The sequence below is a fragment of the Lepidochelys olivacea genome (assembly GCF_965140295.1).
Source record: "Lepidochelys olivacea isolate rLepOli2 genome assembly, chromosome: 18".
NCBI lineage: Eukaryota > Metazoa > Chordata > Testudines > Cheloniidae > Lepidochelys > Lepidochelys olivacea.
In genome coordinates this window covers 16,113,965-16,133,470 of record NC_140428.1, presented here as the reverse complement: position 1 = coordinate 16,133,470, position 19,506 = coordinate 16,113,965, and the positions used below count along the sequence as shown (strand labels likewise).

Genomic DNA, 19,506 nt, shown 5'->3' with positions numbered 1-19,506 from the left:
GATTAGGGACCCAATTTTATGGGGTTCCACAGTTCTTCTGTATAGATTATTTAGGTTAATCTTTCTATGGGACTCAGTGCTCAGTTTAGAAGATACCATCAGAGATGCTTAGTTTTGCAGTTCTCAAACTGTGGATTTGTGTCTCCAAAGGTAACATGCTTGTTAACAGCAAAAATGTTTTAAAATAAATAATATATAGATGTGAGAAATAACGGACCTCAACCCTATTGTCCCTCTGCAAATTTGTGTACACAGAATCAATCCCTTACCTCTCTCTAAAAGTGCAAAGTTTCAAAAAGTTCAATGAATAGAAGATTGCTGGGGACGGAATAGATCTGGACAAGGAGAAGAAGTCTGGAGATAAATGTGAGAAGTGAGGGACATATGCTTGTTTTGTTAAAATATTATATGTTTGCTGTTGAAGAAAAAAATCCAGAATACTTAATGTTGTTGTTTTAGTTAAATAAAACAGTTTAAATGTCTGTCTGGTGATGTTCTCTTCCTAATACAGCATGGCAAGAAAATCTCTCAAATATTAATGATTAACCTGTTGAATTGGAGATAGTTCATCTCCCAATGACTTTATAAATATCTGCTTCAGTTACCTTTGGTAAATGAAATAACCAAACAATCATTCATTTTCTGATATAGCTGTAAAACTAATTTGAAAAGTTTTCAAAATAAATCACTGTTTAAAAATGTATAGAGTGTACCTTCTAAAAATGAAACCTACATCTATCTCTGAGTTGTGAAGAATATGTATTAAGGTTATAACAACCAACAAGAATGCACTTTTAGGTAGAAAACCAGGATTAAATCAAGTCTTCCTGACTAGTGATTTAAATCAATTTGATTTAAATCAAATCCACTCTGCTCTGCATGCTGTGTGTGTTACTGTGAGTACAGGTTGTGTACTGTGTTACTCTGGGTAAAGGTTGTGTATGCTACAGGCAGCTGTGTGTTGCTCTGGGTATGTATTGTGTACTGGGCATGGTGTGTGTTGGCCTGGGTATTGAATGTGTACTCTGCATGCTCTGTGTTGTGCTTTTTGTGGATTGCAGACTCAGCTTGGTGTGTGTTGCCCTGCGTATGGACTGTGTATGCTTCATGCTGCCATGTGTTACTCTGCATATTCTGTATTGCCCTGGGTATGGATCTCTTCATGAAGTATGGTGCCCTGGGTATAGATTGTGTACTCTGTATGCTGTCGTTGCACCAGGGATCACTGCTGTATACTCTCTTGTTGTGTAAAAAGAACAGGAGGACTTGTGGCACCTTAGAGACTAACCAATTTATTTGAGCATGAAGCTTTCGTGAGCTACAGCTCACTTCATCGGATGCAGTGTTACACTGAGGGTAATACTGAATGTGTACTCTGTTATGTGTTACTCAGTGTTGTGTGTTACCTGAGGTATGACTGCATATATAGCTTAAATGCTGTGTCGTTCTGTTTTACCACTAAACTTCTAGGAACTAAAACCACATATGAACCACACAAACCACAGTAAAACCACACACTTTTGTGTGGCTCTGTTCTGTAATAAAACATCAGTTTGATGGAGTAGTGGAATTAGTGACCACATTTATTCTGTTTGGACATTTACAGTAACATATAAATAACCAACAGTGCTTCATGATTAGAAAAATTAACCCATTTTTGTTCACTTCAGATCATTTCATTGTGCCTAACGTAGCACAGTCATAACATCATATTACTCTTGAGACAGAACTTCTAGGGTATTGTCTGGTTCTCACCACTACGTTCCCTTTCCCATCCATTCTCTCACACACACACACACACAAACAAATAAAATCAAGAAAAATAAACTAAGGGTAACTAAGAGGAGGATGTTCACAAAGTGTTGAAAATTAAGTTACAATAAACAGCGTAATCTAAATTGCCCAGTTTACTATAGGCTGTTGCTTACGAATAACCTGCTTCATATATGAACAAGATAGTCTACTTTGGATTTATTAAACCTTTAGTTTCTCTTCTCTCTTATTTAGTTTTTCTTCTTATCTTTACAAATAACTAGTTTACATTACAGAATTCCTGGATTTGTATGATTTATTGATCTGTGCAATTTTGATCAACAGTAGTGATGGGCCAGAATTAAAACTCCGTGTTAAATTCTCCTCCATTGGAACTTTAGAGGTTTGCATAAAATGAGATCTGGATCCCAACCAGAACTCAATGAATCTTTAGTTTGGTTGTTCTCTAATCACTAGTAAAGAAGTGTACAGCATATAACTTGAGGTAGGAAGATGTGGGGGAGAAGGTGCCCCATTGTATTTGAGTAATATGCTTCAGAATAATGTGGACCCTCTAGTGTATTAGAACTTACATTCTGACCTTATATGAGACTCTTAGGCCAGTCTCAGTTAAACCAGTATAAATCTGGAGTAACTGCATTAATGAATAGTATTTGGCACTATAAAAGCATTTCTCACCCAAGTGTCTCAAATCACTTTGCAAAAAAGGTTAATGCATCATTATCCAGGTGAGGAAACTGAGAAACAGAGTGGTCACGTGACTAGCTCACATGGTTTCGATCAACGGGCGTTTTCCCATGCAAAATGTTTTGTTGACAAATTTCCAACCTGCTCTAACCATGACATCATACTGCCATGTCTGCTAAACCGAATTTGTGAACGTTTGGGATTGGCTGATTCACAGTGAGGCAGATCTGGTTCTTGCCACCCCTTCCCCAGGCCTAGTACAAATGGAAATTATTTGCACTGGAGTTCCCTGAGGATTAAAGAAGTTGAATAACATTCCCTAAGAGGCAGAGTTGGGAAGTATCTGAAATAAATCTTTGTCCTGCAGACAGAAAGCATATGATTGTCTAGAGGTTCTTTACTGCCATTGCAGATCTCTTCAGAACTTCTTCAGATCTTCTGGTCCAAATGACAGGGGCAGGAGCTCTTGAAGAGTCTTGACTATATAGGTCCCATCTGGCTTTGTCATGTAAATGTCCCAGTCTCTACTGAACTAGAAAAAGAGTCAGAGAACTGTATGTGAATCACACTTGTGCAGAACTGTGAATTGTTCATTGGTATTTACCCAATAGTGAAAACTAGTTAAATAAACCATAAGCAGAAACAATATGTGTGTTTTAAAAAAATGTGGTATCTGTCAAAGTGGCTGGCCATTCTTTTTATGTTTCATTGTCCCATATGATGGTCCTGCACTTCAACCCAGAGGTGGCTGCATTTCACGGGTGGGTGAAGCAATTACTGATCTTTTTATTATATTATTTTTATAGTGCACACAGGCCCTGATCCTGTGATCAAATGTGTCTTGTGCCCAGGTAGATCCAAATGCAGGATCAATGCCAAAGCATGCCCAGCACTTTACAGATATGCAATAACACAAGTCACTGCCATGAAGAGCTTACTGTTGAAGGCCATGATCATGCAAATTATTCCTTATGGGTTGATCCCTGCACCTACGGGGAGTCCGCTTTGCACAGGCTCAGGAATCTACCCACCCAGAACTTCAGGAGCAGAAGCTAAAAATGCAGTCATAAAAAGAGTCACACTCCTGTAGCTAGTCTTGCACAGAGTCATTTGCTAGAATATTTGCAGAAAGTGGGGGGTGAACACAGTTAAAGTAAAAAGAAAAGGAGTACTTGTGGCACCTTAGAGACTAACCAATTTATTTGAGCATGAGCTTTCGTGAGCTACAGCTCACTTCATCAAAATGAGTATTCTGTTAACTTTTTTTTTTACTGCAGCCGGCACCTGGCCCATTGCCCATTAGATTTTGTCATTGTTCGGCATGTTAACACTTGGCTATTTGGCTTGTGTTTGGTTTGTTTCACCATCTTCCTTTTTTCTTTTTGTTTATTCTTGTTGGGGTTTGTTTGTTTGCTTAATGCTTTTGTATTTTCCTAACATTAACTTTGCCTATTCAGACCCCTTTCTCTCCCAGTTCCTATCCTGAGCCTTCTGCCGTGTTTTACACCAAGAGCTCCTTAACTCTCCTTCTAGCTCCCTGCCTGAAGGTCACATCTGACCACTTGTCCCACTTTAGGCTCTTGGCAAGTTCTTAAAGCAACCTCTTCCTTGGTGCAAAGTTTGGAGGCCTTTATAATATAAGCACATTAATGAAACTCTGAGCAACCTTTTAAAGCCTCTACCAGTTGCTAGATTAGAGCCTGATACTTCATTTCTTGGAGAGCCAAAACTGGCTTAAACCTCCAAAGAGAATTTCAGATGCATAAAGTACACGGGATCAGGCCCTCAGGGAACTTTACCTTTGAAATAATGCTGCTTATCCATGTAGGGAATCTGCCATCAGTTAAACATTAGCCATTGAAGTCATGCTGAAAACATTAAAAGCAGCTTCATGAAGAAAATGAACTCTGTGGAGCTCCTAAGAGCCCTGTGTTTCAAAATACTATAGCATTCTACAATAATGGCCCTAAATGCTGCAGGCTGAATCTCGAGCTGACTTCTGCAGATAGGCAGGGCCCAAATGCAATGGAAATGTTGCATCCTTTCTGCATTGGCAGACTATGTAACACAGGGAGCCCCCAGGCTGAACTCTGAACCCCTCCTGCATCTCTGCAGTCCACGTGGCCTCAACCAGAGGGGGGTGGAGGGAATGGATGCTTTGGTGACATAGCTAATAGATTTCTGCAATGCCCCAGACCCTGTGCTTGAGGGGAGCACCAGTCCTTATCTGATACTTCCCCCAGTATCCACAAGCTGAGTGCCTAGAAAACCCCAAAGTATATGCTGGGGCCAAGGATTCCTTGCCTCATCTCTGTCATGTTTCCGTGCATTTTTACCTGAACAGAGCCCTTGCACTCCAGCTTGGCTCCCTTTTCATGCTTTGGTCCTGGAATAATGCAGTTGTGAGCTGTAGGGTCAAATCTGGCTCTAGTGTAAGCTGCATTGAAGCCACACCTACTTACACCAGAGCTGAACTTTCCTTCTGTTTCTGCCCTTGAAAACACACTGTGGTCAGCACTCAAGGGATTAATATTGTTTCCAAACTTGGAAGCCCTTGTTTACTGACCCAAGAGCTTCCCTCTCCTTTTGTCATTCTCTACATTCCCAGTTTGGTGCTGTGGGGTGCAGGAAGTGGGACACTCACAATTTTGCACATCTCAGAATGTTTCCTTACTCTGCAAACTTTTGAGCTATGTCCCCTGACATTTCAGAGTGAGCATTGTGGGGTCTGAAAGAAACAAATGTTCTCACCCAGGCAGGTGGGTGGGAATTAAAGCAGTTTAGTTTCAGCTGTTGAAAAAGAAAGCAAAAGTTGTTTACCTCTCTCATTACTTGTCTGCAGGCCCCACAGGGCACAATAAAGTCATCTTCAGTGTTGCTATCGAAGGAGAATAGAATGCAGAGGTCAGTCTAGCTCATGACGGAAAAACTGTCTACCGTTAATGCATCAGATAAATAATGTAGTTAATGCATCAAATAATAACAAACAGTAGTTAGTAAATAGCACTTTGATTGCTTTTTCTACCCATAAATCCCAACGTGTTTTGCAAAGGAGGGTCAATATCATTGTCCCTATGTGACAGACGGGGAAACTGAGGAAAAGAGAGGTGAAGTGACTTGCCCAACGTCTCCCAGGGCAGTAGCTGTGACAGATAATGCAGCCCCACACATTGCGGACCAGATTGTATTAAATCTATGAATGGTTTATGTATGATTGTGTTATACTCTATGGGGGAGGGCTATCAGAGCACCTACAGGAACTAAAGACCGTGCTGGTGATGGGATGTGTGTGTGTGGGGGTGATTAAGGCAAGTCCCTCTCTAGAAGTTCTTTAACATCAGTGACGTACCACTCCCTGGAGTGGTTTGCACATACTGATTCAAACTGGGTTTTCCAAAGATTAGCATACAAAGAAAGGACTTTTTGGTATAAAGGGATGCCCTTGAACTGATACAGTGTTTGCCTACTGATCCAGCAAATATACAGGACCAAAGGGGGCCCCACCCAGGCGGAAGGGTTGGAAATACTTGGGCTTACTAGGGTCTCAGAAGACTGATGAGTGACTCCTGTTATATTTGGTGTGTGTTTTATTGTTTTTATTATGGTTTCTCTGTGGTGCTTTTACCTTAAGAATAAATGTGCTCACTCTGTAAGGCATTCTCTCCAGCCCTCAAATCATTTTTGTGGCTCTCTTCTGCACCCTCTCCAATTTTTCAACATTTTTTTTAAAATGTGGCCACCAGAACTGGATGGTGTATGCCAGTATTGGTCTCACCAATGGCGTGTTCAGATACATTCACCTCTCTCCTCCCACTCAGTACTCCCCGGGTTATACATCTGAGGATGGTATTGGCCCTTTTTGTCACAGCATCACACTGGGGACTCATGTTGAGTTGCTTGTCCACTATGACTCCTTTTCAGAATCACTGCTTTCCAGGATACAGTCCCCTACACAACAGCACACAGGGAGGTTCTATGGAGCTGGGCTCCACACTGCACAGGGTTCAGATGCAGGGAACATTACAAGGCTGGGAAAATCCACTCCAGGCTTTTACTAACCGGACCTGCAGTAAATCCCCACAGATTTGTGTGTTTGGAGGGGTGAGGGTGGGAGGGTTGATACCACATGGGCAGCAACTTTCTCCCTGGCCATGACCTTGTCATGTCTTCCCAAAACCCCCAGAGGTTTCCGTGGAAAGAGGGGATGTTGCTATTTATGTGCATCTCATCCTCTTCTGCGTACATTGGCCATTCTGTGCTGGTATTTATTCCGTTTTCATCTCTTACTGGGAGAACCCCATAGGGAAAACACTGGCCCATCAGTTTGGACTTTACTAGGATTCTGACACCTGTGTATCTATCTCCAAGTATCTGAAAGGTGTGAAGATCAAGGAAGGCATAAGAATCATTTGGTGATGGGGGGACATAAGATTATACTACTGGGAGTAACGGGGTGAAGTGAAAGAATGGTGCATTTCAAATTAATATTAGGATCAGCTTTCTAACCACAAAGTCTGTTAGGATGTGAAATACCCTCTTGAAGGAGGTGTTGGAAGGCATTTAAAAAACAAGCCTGGACAAAGCACTCAGGAGTACCTCGTAGCTAACAACTCTGCACGGGATGAACTACATAACCATATAGCTTTTACTCATTTCTAGTGTTGATGATCATTGTGTGTAGACAAGGGATCTGCTCCTTAGCAAGCACCAGGTTAATATAAATATAGAAACCTGCTCATTATCCCTAGAAATATTCATGAACATTTGAAAGGAGAGACTAAAACAAAGAGAGGATGTCGGGTGATTGTTAAAATTCAAACCTACAATTTCTCTCTCTTCATTATCCTTTTTCAGGAATGTGGCCCCTTTGTTCTGAATAAAATTAATTCCTTGGCTCTGGTTACTGACATGGATTGTTCCCAAGTAGTATAATTTGACATCTCTTCTGCTTTTAGTCTATTAGGACAAAATGTTCTCAACAACTCCTCACTTGCTCTGTATCAAGCCAATAATTAGGAGCCGATAGACACATCATAGAACATAAGCTCACAGTAAGGACGAACTAAATAGCAGCCTCCAGTTTTAGGTGACCAATTTGAAAGTCTCATCTAGATTTCTGGGATGGTTGCATTCAATCTTTAGTTAAAGGCCCACAGCTGATTTTTGCATCTCCCTTGGGTGCTCACTTGGGCCTGGATTGTGCAAACTGGACCCCTGTGCCCCGCTGAGTCCTGTGAGGTCCTGCACAGATCAGTTTGCGGGATCAGGGTCCCTCAAATGGTCCTACTCACTTCTGTGGGACTCTTTGCATGAGTAAGGGCTGGCAGGACCCGGACCTCAGTCTTAAAAGCGGTTGCAATGTAGTTTAATGATAATCTCGCAAAACAAAACTCTCTAATCACTTTTTTCTCCCAGTCTTCAAAGTTGATGCTGCAAAAATTAGGTAAAAGGGAAAGCTCATTTTGAAAGGATGGCAATTACCTCTTGCCACCACCGAGAGCTGTACGTGCCTGTGTGTTTAGAGCGCACGAAGTAGAGAATTAGAGGAAGAAAAGTGTTGCGCAGGTTTCCTGTCCAAGCACATTCTGAAATGATTCAAAGGGATATGATTCAGAGCTGTGACTTACCTAGCAATGGCCATGGCTCTGAAATTCACGTACCCTTCTGATACGGCTTTCTGAATGGCGGTGCGTTCAGCACATATCCCCAGGGGGTAGCAGGCGTTTTCTACATTGCAGCCTAAAGGAAATACAGAGCACGTTGTTACTTTTCAGACTTGTCTGACAATAAATACAATCTCGGCTACCAATGCAGTGCCCTTCATCCAGGAGTGCTCTACAAGGTCACGGACAGGAATCACTGCACCCAGCACTGGGGTGGCATATGCACAGCCGCATGACACAGCAGTGTGAGGGGAAGTGGAGAGCATGGTGCCCAGCTGAAATTGCAGATGGGATTTAGGGAGGCAGAATGTAATTACTCCCACTGCAAAACGGGCAGACCCCTATGGGCTAAACCGCCTAATTATGCCCAGCTATGAGAGCACTGTGTATCTGAATACATGTAAACACAGAGTTAAGGGATACAGTGCCGGTAGATGGCCCTCAAAAATACACAGCCGAATTGTTGAGTTTTGTAGGACCAAGAATACTTTTTGTAGCACACTGCAAATGGCTTCTTTTGTGCAGCTTTTTACATTAGCTCTTAAAATGCACTAGTACAGGGGTAGGCAAACTACAGCCCAGGGGCCACATCCGGCCTTCAGACATTTTAATCTGGCTCTCGAGCTCCTGCCGGGGAGTGGGGTCGGGGGCTTGCTCTGCATGGCTCCCAGAAGCAGTGGCACGTCCCCACTCCGGCTCCTATGCGTATGGGCAGCCAGGGGGCTCCACGCACTGCCTCTGCCCCAGGCGCTGCCCCTGCAGTTCCCATTGACCAGCAAACAGGGCCAATGGGAGCTGCAGGGGCGGCACCTGCAGATAGGACAGCGCACAGAGTCGCTTGGCCATGCCTCTGTATAGGAGCTGGATGGGGGACATGCCGCTGCTCCCGGGAACTGCTTGAGGTAAGCGCCACCCGGAGCCTTGACTCCAACCCCCTCCTGCGCCCCAACCCCTTGCTCCATCCCTGATCCCCCTCCTGCCCTCCAAACCCCTCGGTCCCACCCTCCTGCACCCATGAGCCCAAACCCTCAGCCAAAGCCCTCACCCCCCAGCTGCACTCCTGCCCCAGCCTGGAGCACCCTCCCACAGCCTGAACTCCTAATTTCTGGCCCCATCCCAGAGCCCGCAGCCCCAGCCGGAGCCCTCGCCCCCTTCTGCATCTCAACCCCCAATTTCGTGAGCATTCATGGCCCACCATACGATTTCCATACCTAGATGTGGCCCTCTAGCCAAAAAGTTTGCCCAGCCCTGCACTAGTATAACATAAATCAATATTTAAAATAAATAATAATTAATGACATGAGACCTGTCAAGTTTCCTTCCCCACTCTGAACTCTAGGGTACAGATGTGGGGCCCTGCATGAAAAACCTCCTAAGCTTATTTTTACCAGCTTAGGTTAAAACTTTCCCAAGGTACAAACTATTTTACCTTTTGTCCCTGGACCATATTGCTGCCACCACCAAGCGTCTAATAAATATAACAGGGAAAGAGCCCACTTGGAAATGTCTTCCCACCCCAAAATCCCCCCAAACCCTACACCCCCTTTCCTGGGGAAGGCTTGATAAAAATCCTCACCAATTTGCATAGGTGAACACAGACCCAAACCCTTGGATCTTAAGAACAATGAAAAAGCAATCAGGTTCTTAAAAGAAGAATTTTAATTAAAGAAAAAGTAAAAGAATCACCTCTGTAAAATCAGGGTGGTAAATACCTTACAGGGTAATCAGATTCAAAACATAGAGAATCCTTCTAGGCAAAACCTTAAGTTACAAAAACAGGAAAATACATTCCATTCAGCACAACTTATTTTATCAGCCATTTAAACAAAACAGAATCTAATGCATATCTAACTAGATTGCTTATTAACCCTTTACAGGAGTTCTGACCTGCATTCCTGCTCTGGTCCCGGCAAAAGACAACACAGACAGAGAGAGCCCTTTGTTCCCCCCAGCTTTGAAAGTATCTTGTCTCCTCATTGGTCCTTTTGGTCAGATGCCAGCGAGGTTATGTTAGCTTCTTAACCCTTTACAGGTGAAAGGGTTTTTCCTCTGGCCAGGAGGGATTTAAAGGTGTTTACCCTTCCCTTTATATTTATGACAGGACCTTTTAAGGCTATAGGCCAAATTCAGCATTGGTGTTAGCTGGCACAACTCCATTGAAGTCAATGGAGTCATGCTCTTTAAGCTTGCAGTGAATTCTGACCTTCAGAAGACAGCCCTTCCGGCACTGGGATTCCGCTACCACCACAACAAGGGGCGGGTATAGGACTGACCCAGACAGAAGAATTCACCCACTGAATTACCAGCACCACTTTTAACAGCACTCAGAATTGTGATAGCAGCTCCCTCTCTTCATGCAATCAGCAGAATCCTCCGTTCAATGGCATTCAATGGGATTAGCTCACCAGGGTCCCAAAGTTAAAGTGCATTTCAGTAGTTTTGGCCATTCAGCCTTTGTCTTTCTTTAGTAAAGAGACTGAGAGGCCTTCCCCATCAGACCGTATGAACTGGAACCGTAAACCCGCTGAACATTAAACCCCACCAAATGAGGGTAGACCCATCCCCACCCCCGTATTCACTCACTATACCCAGCATACTGAACATAGCTGTTGTGTGGATAACTTACCCCATATCTCGATGTCTGTACTCTGACCGGTTAAACTTTTCCCCCAGTCGGGGAGATTGCAGATTATTATGTGATCCTTGCTCCACCAGCTCCTAAATCGAATTTTGCACCCCTTGATAATCTGTACCTTATCCCCTGACAACCAGAAACTTCTATGCTTGAACTCTGTACCATTCCTTATTTCAACATTACCTCAATAAAATTATTAAACCTGTTCTTTAATTGCCTCCTTGGATGACTGCTTTGTTATGGGGATGCAGGTGCAAGGTATTTTATACAGGGTTTATTTTAAGTACTAAATGGTCCTGAGACAGCAAAGCACTTAAGCACGTGCCTAATCTTAAGAAAGCAAGTAAAGTTCAGTATGTGCATAAAAGTTTGCACGATCTTGAGCCCTTGATTTGCATAAGTGCTGAGCACCTGCGACTTCAGCTGAAATCAATGAGCCCCGCAGGTGCTTAGCACCTCTGAAAAGTAAGCTGTAAAGGCACACTGCAGGTTTGCTGCTGAAAGGAAGAAAAAGGATCCTGAAGACACAATATCCAGACTTTTTCCCATTGGATAATTATTTGCAAATACACCTGTACTGCCAACAGATCCCGGTTGTCGACGGGGGGGATCGAACCTGGGACCTCTGGAGCTGAGTTCATGAGCAGGATCGAACCTGGGACCTCTGGAGCTGAGTTCATGAGCGGGATCGAACCTGGGACCTCTGGAGCTGAGTTCATGAGCCTCTACTGCATGAGCTAAAAGCCACCTGACTCTTAGCTAAGGCTGCAGAGCAGACTCATTGAACTCACTCGGAGTGGACTCAGTGCCACGAAGTGAGACAAACGCCACACCCAGAAGATGTATGTGTTACACATATTTTTCATTATTCACTTAGCTCTAACCATGAAACCTTCAGAAAAGTAGGTAGGTCTGCCCCTGAGCCCTGCTGGCTCCTGTCAGAAAGGGAGGTGAAGTCTCCTGGCTCCCCTCTTTTTCGTTCTCCCGGAAGTGAAGTGATAGTGCTGGAGTCTCCAAACCCATCTCTTTTTGACCCTTTCCTTCAACAGGCCCCAGTTTCTGATTGCACAGGGACCTGGGAAGAACCCCCAAGGGCCATCCCCATCCAAGGCAAGATCAGGCATGTCTCCCAGCCCCACAGCATTGTCTCTTTTGTCACTATGACAAAGAGATGCCTCATAGTTCACTATCCTAAGAGGAAATCCCCATCCTGCCCAGATGTCTCAACTTTGCCCAGGCACAGAGGAAACCTAGCCCAGGCTTAGCCAGCATCACAGAAGAGCTGTGACTCCAGTGGGCTCTCCCAGCCCTGACTTGTTTTGCAGCAAAGATTTGAATGCAGTCCAGGAGATCAGACAGTAGCCTCTTGTTGCTCAGCAAGGGAGAGCAATATGGCACAGGCAGGCAGGGCAGAATGGCACAGTCAGTGCGATCTGCTCTGACCCCTGACATATGCAGGATTGCCAGCCTCAGCCTTTCAAGACTCATGATTCTTTGCATTGCAATAGCAGTTAGGAGCCCCAGTTATAGGCCAGGACCCCACCGCACTAAGTGCTGCTCAAACACAGAATGAAAAGATGGTTCCTTCCTGAAAGCTTACGTTCCATAAGACAAGAAATGGGCAGATATAGACAGATGGGAAAGTCCCAGGAAACTCAGACAAAAATAATGAGTCAGGCCCCCCAGATTGGCTTGAAAATCATAAGATTCTAGCAGTAGTAGATGTGGGGTCTTTTTCTTTGCTTCCTGTGTTTTTGAACCTTTGGGGGTCACTTTTTCCAAAAACTTTTGTCTGCAGCCGTGAAGGCTAGAAATGTACTATTACAAAAATGAAAGCTGAGGTTCTCTCATGTCTCGAGGAGCTGGGCTGTTGGAAACATCGTGAGACTTGTAAGAGAAGCTCAAGGGCTGGCAACGCTGGTGAGTATGCCGTAATTTCCATAGCCTGTGGGCCCCGGCAGGGGCACAAACAAGATGGAAGCAAGGGGCTTCCCGGTTTAGTTTCTCTTGCTAGTCCAGGGCTGGAGGAGGAAGGCAGGCCATTGACAGAAAGCAGAACCAGAGACGGATTATAAACTGTGACCCAGTTTGGAAAGGACGGCCCAAATCCAAACCAGCTTACAGCTGCACAAGGCCAGCACCACATCTTGGGGAAGCAAAGGAGGACCACATGAAGAATACAGGGCAAGTTTGCTGTACAGCATTTTGCTCGTGGCACAAACCAGACGCTGCTATCAAACAGTCTCTGCCTTTTCAGGGAGCCCTGACTCCACTGCCTCTGCCTCTGCGTCTTCAGAGACACCTGAATCTCTGGGAGAGCATCGGGCCCAGCTCTTCAGGAGCTGAGGTGTTACCGTATGGGGAAGCGCGGTCCTTACTTACCAGAGAAGATCTTCCCATCGCAAGTCAGTAGCGCTGCTCCCACTGGGAAGTGACTATATGGACAGTAAGCAGATTTCTTTGCTTCCTTGCAGACGTTCAACAGGAGTTGAATTTGCTTATGTCCCACGGGGGAGGCTGTTGAATTGGAGACGTTCGGATGATTCCCCCTGGAACAGTCGTACTGCACCTGGGCCATGGTTACGCTCACAGGTATCTGCAGGACTTGTCCTTTTTGCAACTGCAGCCAGTGAGGGGAAAAACAGGTTTGAGCAAGAGGAAGTGCCAGTCTCCACTCCTGAAGAAAGTATGTGTGTAACTGTGTGTGTGTGACAAACTGACTCATAGTGTGGATGTGGTGGATGTGTCTCTGAGTGCCAGTGAGTGGAGGATTTGCATGTGTCTTCCTCCTGAGTGTGTGTGTTGCAATTCTGCTCTCTCACTCTCATCCTCTGTCAGTGGCTCTGTGATTTTCCTGTGTTGCGTATCCCTCTAGCTCAGGTGTCTAACGGTCAGCTCAGCTCTCACTAAGTGTGAGGGTGCGTTCCCAGGCCTGGCTGCACTCTCCCTCTCAGAGTGTGGAGGACAGGGTGGAGTCATGGGCAGCTTGTGAGGCGTGCTCTACGGTCTCACCAGTATCTCTGCACTGGTGCGCGTGCTGTCTCCATGAGGTGGGTCCAGAGCAAATCAGTGCACCTGATCTCCCTCCTCTCTCTGCAATGGAGCTGTCCTTCTCCACCCTGGACAGTCTGTCTCCCCGCTGCTGTACCTCTGTGGGAGCAAGCTGGGGCTGAGGATGAGCATATACCTTTGGTAGGACTCTCTGCTTGAAAAGGAGCTTTCAGGGAAGGAGCCGTCCCATGACAATGCAGCAACAAAGAAGCAACAAGCTCCAGCTTGGAGGGCTCTGCATTCATCCTCACAGCGACAGGCTTCCCACACGATTGGCTAAAGCCTGCAATGCCCTGGCCGCCTGGCTCTGATTGGCTCTGCATGAGCAAAAGCAGCTTCCACCCTCTGAGGTCCGAGCTGGTTCTCAAAGTGCCTTTCAACCGCTGGAGAGCTGTCAGAGAGTGCCACCCACTTCATGCCCAGCTCTGCAGTCCCCCCCTCCTTTCAGTGCATCAGCCTGGGGCATTTTGCCAGGAGGTGAATTGGCATTGGGAGGAAATTCAGGGGGCGCAGAGGAAAACCTGCAAGGAAATGCCAGGACTACAGAAACAACAACGCGGAGTCCTTGTGGCACCTTAGAGACTAACACATGTATTTGGGCATAAACTTTTGTGGGCTATAATCCACTTTGAAAAGCTTACGCCCAAATACATGTGTTAGTCTCTAAGGTGCCACAAGGACTCCGCGTTGTTTTTGCTGATACAGACCAACACGGCTGCCTCTCTGAAAAAGGGCTACAGACACTCAGTGACAAACCCGAGCTGAAGGTGAGAGATAGGTAGGCCAGGGAGGCTGGAACAGTTTTTAATAGTGGGGGTGCTGAGAGCCATTGAACCGAACTGTAAACCCTGGATATAATGGAAACCACTTCAAGCCAGGGGGTGCAGCAGCACCCCTAGTTCCAGCACCTACGAAGACTTGGAAGGATTTTACATTTTTATCAATATCTGTCAGTAAATGTCAATTTCCCCATAAAAACACAAACCAATGAAATAATATTTCCAGCAATAATCCTCTAAAATGTACAGATAGGCAAAGTAAGAAAAACGCTGCTTGAGAACGCATTAGGGTTTGATTTCAGCATATTTAATGTGTATATTTTGACATGTGACATTGTCTGATTGTGTCTAACGGTTATAAAGGTTTAACTTTTTGAATCTCGGGGTCTACGGTCATTAAATAATTAATATCTGATCTCCCCTATTATCTGACACATCCTTTCCCCCCCCCCCCATGATTTCCCACAACTGTGAAAATTTAAATTGGAAAAAAAATGCTTAAAAATACTCGATATTATCCATCAAAATGATAAAAAAATAAAAATCAAATTCTGCCAAGCCTAGAGACAGGGCACGTTTGCCAAGAGTTCGGTACCCAAACTGAGGCAAGGTTTTCAAGAGTGCTCAGGAGCCAGCATGTACCCCTGCTTAGGGTGACCAGATTGCAACTGTGAAAGAACAGGGGGTGGGGGGTAATAGGTGCCTATATAAGAAAAAGTCCCAAAAACCAGGACTATCCCTTTAAAAATGGAACATCTGGTCACCCTACCTGCACCGAGCTCTCAAAAATTGGCCGGTAGGGCCCAGTTACACGTCCCGAGCACCCACAACTCCTACTGAAAGCACAAGGAGTGCTCGGCAGCTCTGTGACTCTAGGCCAACGTGTCTCACATGTGGCCAGCGTGGACAAAGTATCGGCCCCTCCCCCTCCCTCCTTGTTGCTCCTGGATGAGGCGCCCCTGCACTGCCTCTGGAGAGAGGGGGGGCACAACGCTGCAGGAGCAAGGTGAGTTCTTGACGCACCCTGGGGGGACGGGGTTTGGGCAGCAGGCTGCAATGGTGGGACTTCAGGATCCTGGCTGTGCAGCCCCGGGCTCCAGCCGCGGGGCAGCAGGTACTGACCCCCCCCCCGGCTCTGGCCACGCGGCCCTGGCCTCCAGCTGCAGGGCTTCAGACTCCAGCCCCTGGTTCTGGCTGCGTGGCAGCAGGAGCTGGCTCCTGGCTCCAGTCCCGGGCTCCTGCTGTGCAGTGGCAGGCATTGGCCACAGACGCCGACGCCAGCCCCGGCTGCAGGCTCCCACCACAAGACTTTGGGTGCCAATCCCTGGCTCTGGCCACGGGGCAGCAGGTGCTGATCCCCGGCTCCGGCCACAGAGCTTAGTCGGCCTCTGGTCCCCAGTTCCGGCCATGCAGTGGCAGGCACCGACCGACTGCTCTGTTCCAGGGCTCTTGCCACGCGATGGCAGGAGCTGACCCTGGATGCCAACCCCTGGCCACGCAGCAGCGAGTGCCGACTCCAGCCACACAGCAGTGGCGAGCGCTGGCTCCTGACTCCAGCCACGCACTCCTGGGCTCCAGCATCCAGCTCCGGGTTCTGGCTGCGGGCACTGAGCCCCAGCCCTGGCCACAGGGCAGCAGACACCTGGCTCTGGCCATGCAACAGTGGGGCTCATCACCCATCCCCATTGCCCCTGTGTCCATCCAGGCCCCCGCTGCCTCCCACAGCAACTGTCAGCTATATCCAACACACCCTCCCCACCAGAACCCTGCTGCCATCTTGGCCTTGCATCCATCCCCGCCATTGTCCTGGGCCACCACTGCCTCCCCTGGCCCTGCATCCATCCCACCATTGCCTCTGGCCCCTGCTGCCTCTCCCTTCAGCCCCCCCATCCAGGGCTCAATGGGTCCTGGGGGCTTGCTGAGAAAAGTGATATTAACAAACATGCAAATATCACGTTTCACAGCAGATTTACTAGCTATCTGTGAAAAGTGATACTGGTATGTTTGTTAATATCACTTTTCATAGACTCCCAGGTAGCTACTAAGTGTGCTCTGATATTAACAAATATACAAATATCACGTTTCATAGCAAGCCCCAGGAATTATTAAGCCCTGGATGTGTGAGGGGGGGCACTGAAGGGGAAATCAGCATTATTTTTGTTATTGAATCTGCCAGAAAAGCCTACAAATATACATTACAATGATTTGGATGTGAATCGGTGCATATATAATTGTCCTTCCTAAAGTTAATTAAGTATTTTAGGCGGTAAGTGTTGGTGCAGCCACCAGTGAGTGTATGGGTGTAGCTTTCTGGTAAAACTGCAGTGCTCAGCCAGGCATGCCCTGAAAGATGCTATGGTTAAATATTTCTGTGACCTTAAAGGACTCCCTCCCACAGACCAGATTTTGCAACAGACCTGACCTTGGGTTCTTCTCCCTCGAATGAATAACCCTGACAATTCAATGAATTCCTCGGGGCCGGGCAGGGGCTCTACCTGGGCCCCTACGAACAAGCATGGCGGCATTTGACATCCCATTGTGCTCGCTACTCTGATATAAGTGGCTAGACAAGGTGCATAGAGGGTGAGGGGAAGGGGAATAATTTGACTGTTTGGGAGGCAGTGTGGGAAGGTCGGGTCATAGGACTGGGTTGAACCTCAGGCTGGGGAATTTTCTGTGTACTTTGTGGTTATAAACACTAACCCCGGAGGAAGACACCTTGCTGACTGCAGCTGTTTTCCTGCTGACTCATTCTGCCAGCTTACCCTGTGTATGAGGAAACAACTCTCCCTCATTAGACTGTCCCTCAATAAGGCCACCTCGGTGATTTACAGGCAAAGTTGAATATCTAAATAACTAATACAAGGGCTACTGTACTGATCATACTATTTCAGCTGCTGTTTATTCCATTAAAAATTACTCTCCTCCCCCACCCCCCATTAAAGCATGGAGACTTCTGATTCATGATGATAAATGCACTCGTTATCTCTGAAAGGTTCCGTAGAAAGCAGGCAGTCATTCTGCTCCTGCTTGGCATTTAGCTGGATGGTTACTTTTAATGATAGCATTTTGCCCAGGCTCAACCCAGGAAAGGCAAGTTAGCTCCAAAATGCAGCTTTAACCAGTTATTGCTGTTATTATGATCTGTTGTATTGCCGTGCTGCCTACCAGCTGCAGCTGGGATCAGAGCCCTCTTGGTGCTAGGCGCTGCCCAAACCCCCAACCCAATTTTCCACTGAAAAGGGGTTCGATGGAAAATGTTCGACCAGCCCTAGAAGAAAACACTCTCTGCCCTTAGAACTGTACCATTTAAATAGACAAGAGAGAGAAAAGGTGGGGGTGGGAGGGGAAAACCATGGAACAGAGTGTGGATGTGACTTATTCAAGGTCGTGCAGCAAGGCGGAGACAGCACCAAGATTAGCAGCCTGGCTCCCACCGTTGTGCGGTACCCATGGGAGAACATTGCCTCTTCGGAGATAGAGTTACAGTTTTAGATGAAAAGAAATTTACACTCTAAGTATCAGTTTTCCTAGAATTTTTTTTAAAATTTTTCATCAGACAATTGAAAATTTCCTGGCCAAACACTGAACAACGTCTGATTGTTTTATTTTTTATTAAAAGTCAAAATTTTCCACTGAAAGCTTTGATGAAAGCAATTTTTTTTCTGTTTTAATTGAAATTCTCTGCAGAATTTTTTCCCCAACCAGCTCTAATCCCTTGCTGGGTGTTTGTGCACAAGAGGGCTCCGATCTTGGCTGCAGCCTATGGTGGGGGGCTGCTTTGTAATGAAGACTTCACTTTCAGTTTAAAATGCAGCTACTTAGGAAGCCCAGGGCTCAGGATCATGGTACCTGGAGAGCACATAGAAATAGACAAGCAGGTACCTCAGAGGTGCGGCATGGGTGTGAAAGATGGCCAGGGGGCACTCTCGGTTTCCACTGGTGCCTGGCACATACATGTCAGAGCCGTGCCTGGGGAGGACAGGCAAGTGAATCCAACTGAACACCAGCCTCTGTACGCAAGGGTGTGTGCACATGGGTATGCACATTGTAAGCTCAAATGCTTGTCTCTCGCCAACAGAAGCTGGTCCAATGGAAGATATTACCTCCCCCACCTTGTCTCTAGGATACTAGGGGCTCCCTCCTGCAGCCGGCAGGACCGACCCTGATAGAAATTCACTCTCACCTGATCCCTTAGGCATTCTTTCAGATCTGCTCATGCCAGGGGTTTACTCCCTTGCCACATGCTCTTCCGTGGCCGTGGAGCCCTGCGTGCAACACCAGGGTCCTTCACTATGGGAAAGTCACTGCTCGGACTCTGACGCAGGCTCAGATAAGGGGGCTGAGCTGAGGGCTCAGTGCCTGTAATAATTAACCAACAGGATCAAGAGCATTATGGGTAACCCAAGTGACAGGTAAAATGAACAGGTGTGTCAGATGAGAGCAGAGTAAGTTCCTCCTCCCTCCGTGAAAAAGCCCCTCCAGGACTTCCCCTGGAATTTCCTAATAAACCCAGGCCAACTTCTGCCCTCCTTGAGCTTGGCCTTTCATGCCTCTTGAATCCCTTTTGCTGTTCCTCCACTGAACACCGCCCAGGGCTTTCTCCTGGAAGTCCGGATTGTGTCTGTTTATCAGGGCTTGCCCCTGCAGCTCGCTTCACTCCCAGTGACTGCCCTAGGTCTCCCTTGGTTGCTTGCCAGCCTTCTCTACTCCGGCTGGGATCCCAGCTGGTCTATTGACTTTCTCTCATCCTGGAGAGTGACTGCAGACTCTCTCCTTGCCTGCAGCCCTCTTCTGCTGTCAACTTCCTCAGTTTATAGTCCTCTGCCAGCCCCTTCTCTGCTGAATTTCACCCTCAGTTAAGCCTGCCTCTCCCAGTATGTCAGCTGGCTTCCCACATTAACCCTTTTAGAGCCTG

At 46.5% G+C, this 19,506-nt stretch overlaps 2 protein-coding genes across 6 annotated transcripts in view; one reads left to right on the top strand and one right to left on the bottom strand.

The window, feature by feature from the left end:
* Positions 1 to 1,565: 1,565 nt before the first annotated feature.
* Positions 1,566 to 18,913, bottom strand: CDA (cytidine deaminase). 5 transcript variants are annotated; one of them, XM_084652050.1, is made up of 5 exons: positions 18,775 to 18,913; positions 13,141 to 13,275; positions 8,088 to 8,199; positions 5,281 to 5,338; positions 1,566 to 2,992 (listed from the first exon to the last, which is right to left on the bottom strand). In XM_084652050.1, exons 1-5 carry the CDS (start codon positions 18,806 to 18,808, stop codon positions 2,879 to 2,881), a joined length of 453 nt encoding a protein of 150 aa, XP_084508176.1. In that variant the 5' UTR covers positions 18,809 to 18,913; the 3' UTR covers positions 1,566 to 2,878. The 5 variants fall into 5 exon arrangements, with proteins under 5 accessions (XP_084508176.1, XP_084508174.1, XP_084508175.1 ...); XM_084652048.1 differs by having other exon boundaries at positions 13,141 to 13,378; positions 18,775 to 18,912; XM_084652049.1 differs by lacking the exon at positions 18,775 to 18,913 and adding an exon at positions 13,946 to 14,136 and having other exon boundaries at positions 13,141 to 13,378.
* Positions 15,137 to 19,506, top strand: part of LOC311533014 (trypsin-3-like) — a 32,454-nt gene continuing 28,084 nt past the window's right edge. The window contains exon 1 of the mRNA XM_084652045.1: positions 15,137 to 15,594. Within this exon, the coding sequence (XP_084508171.1) occupies positions 15,480 to 15,594 (115 nt within the window). The 5' untranslated portion in view covers positions 15,137 to 15,479. The remainder of the gene's footprint in view (positions 15,595 to 19,506) is intronic.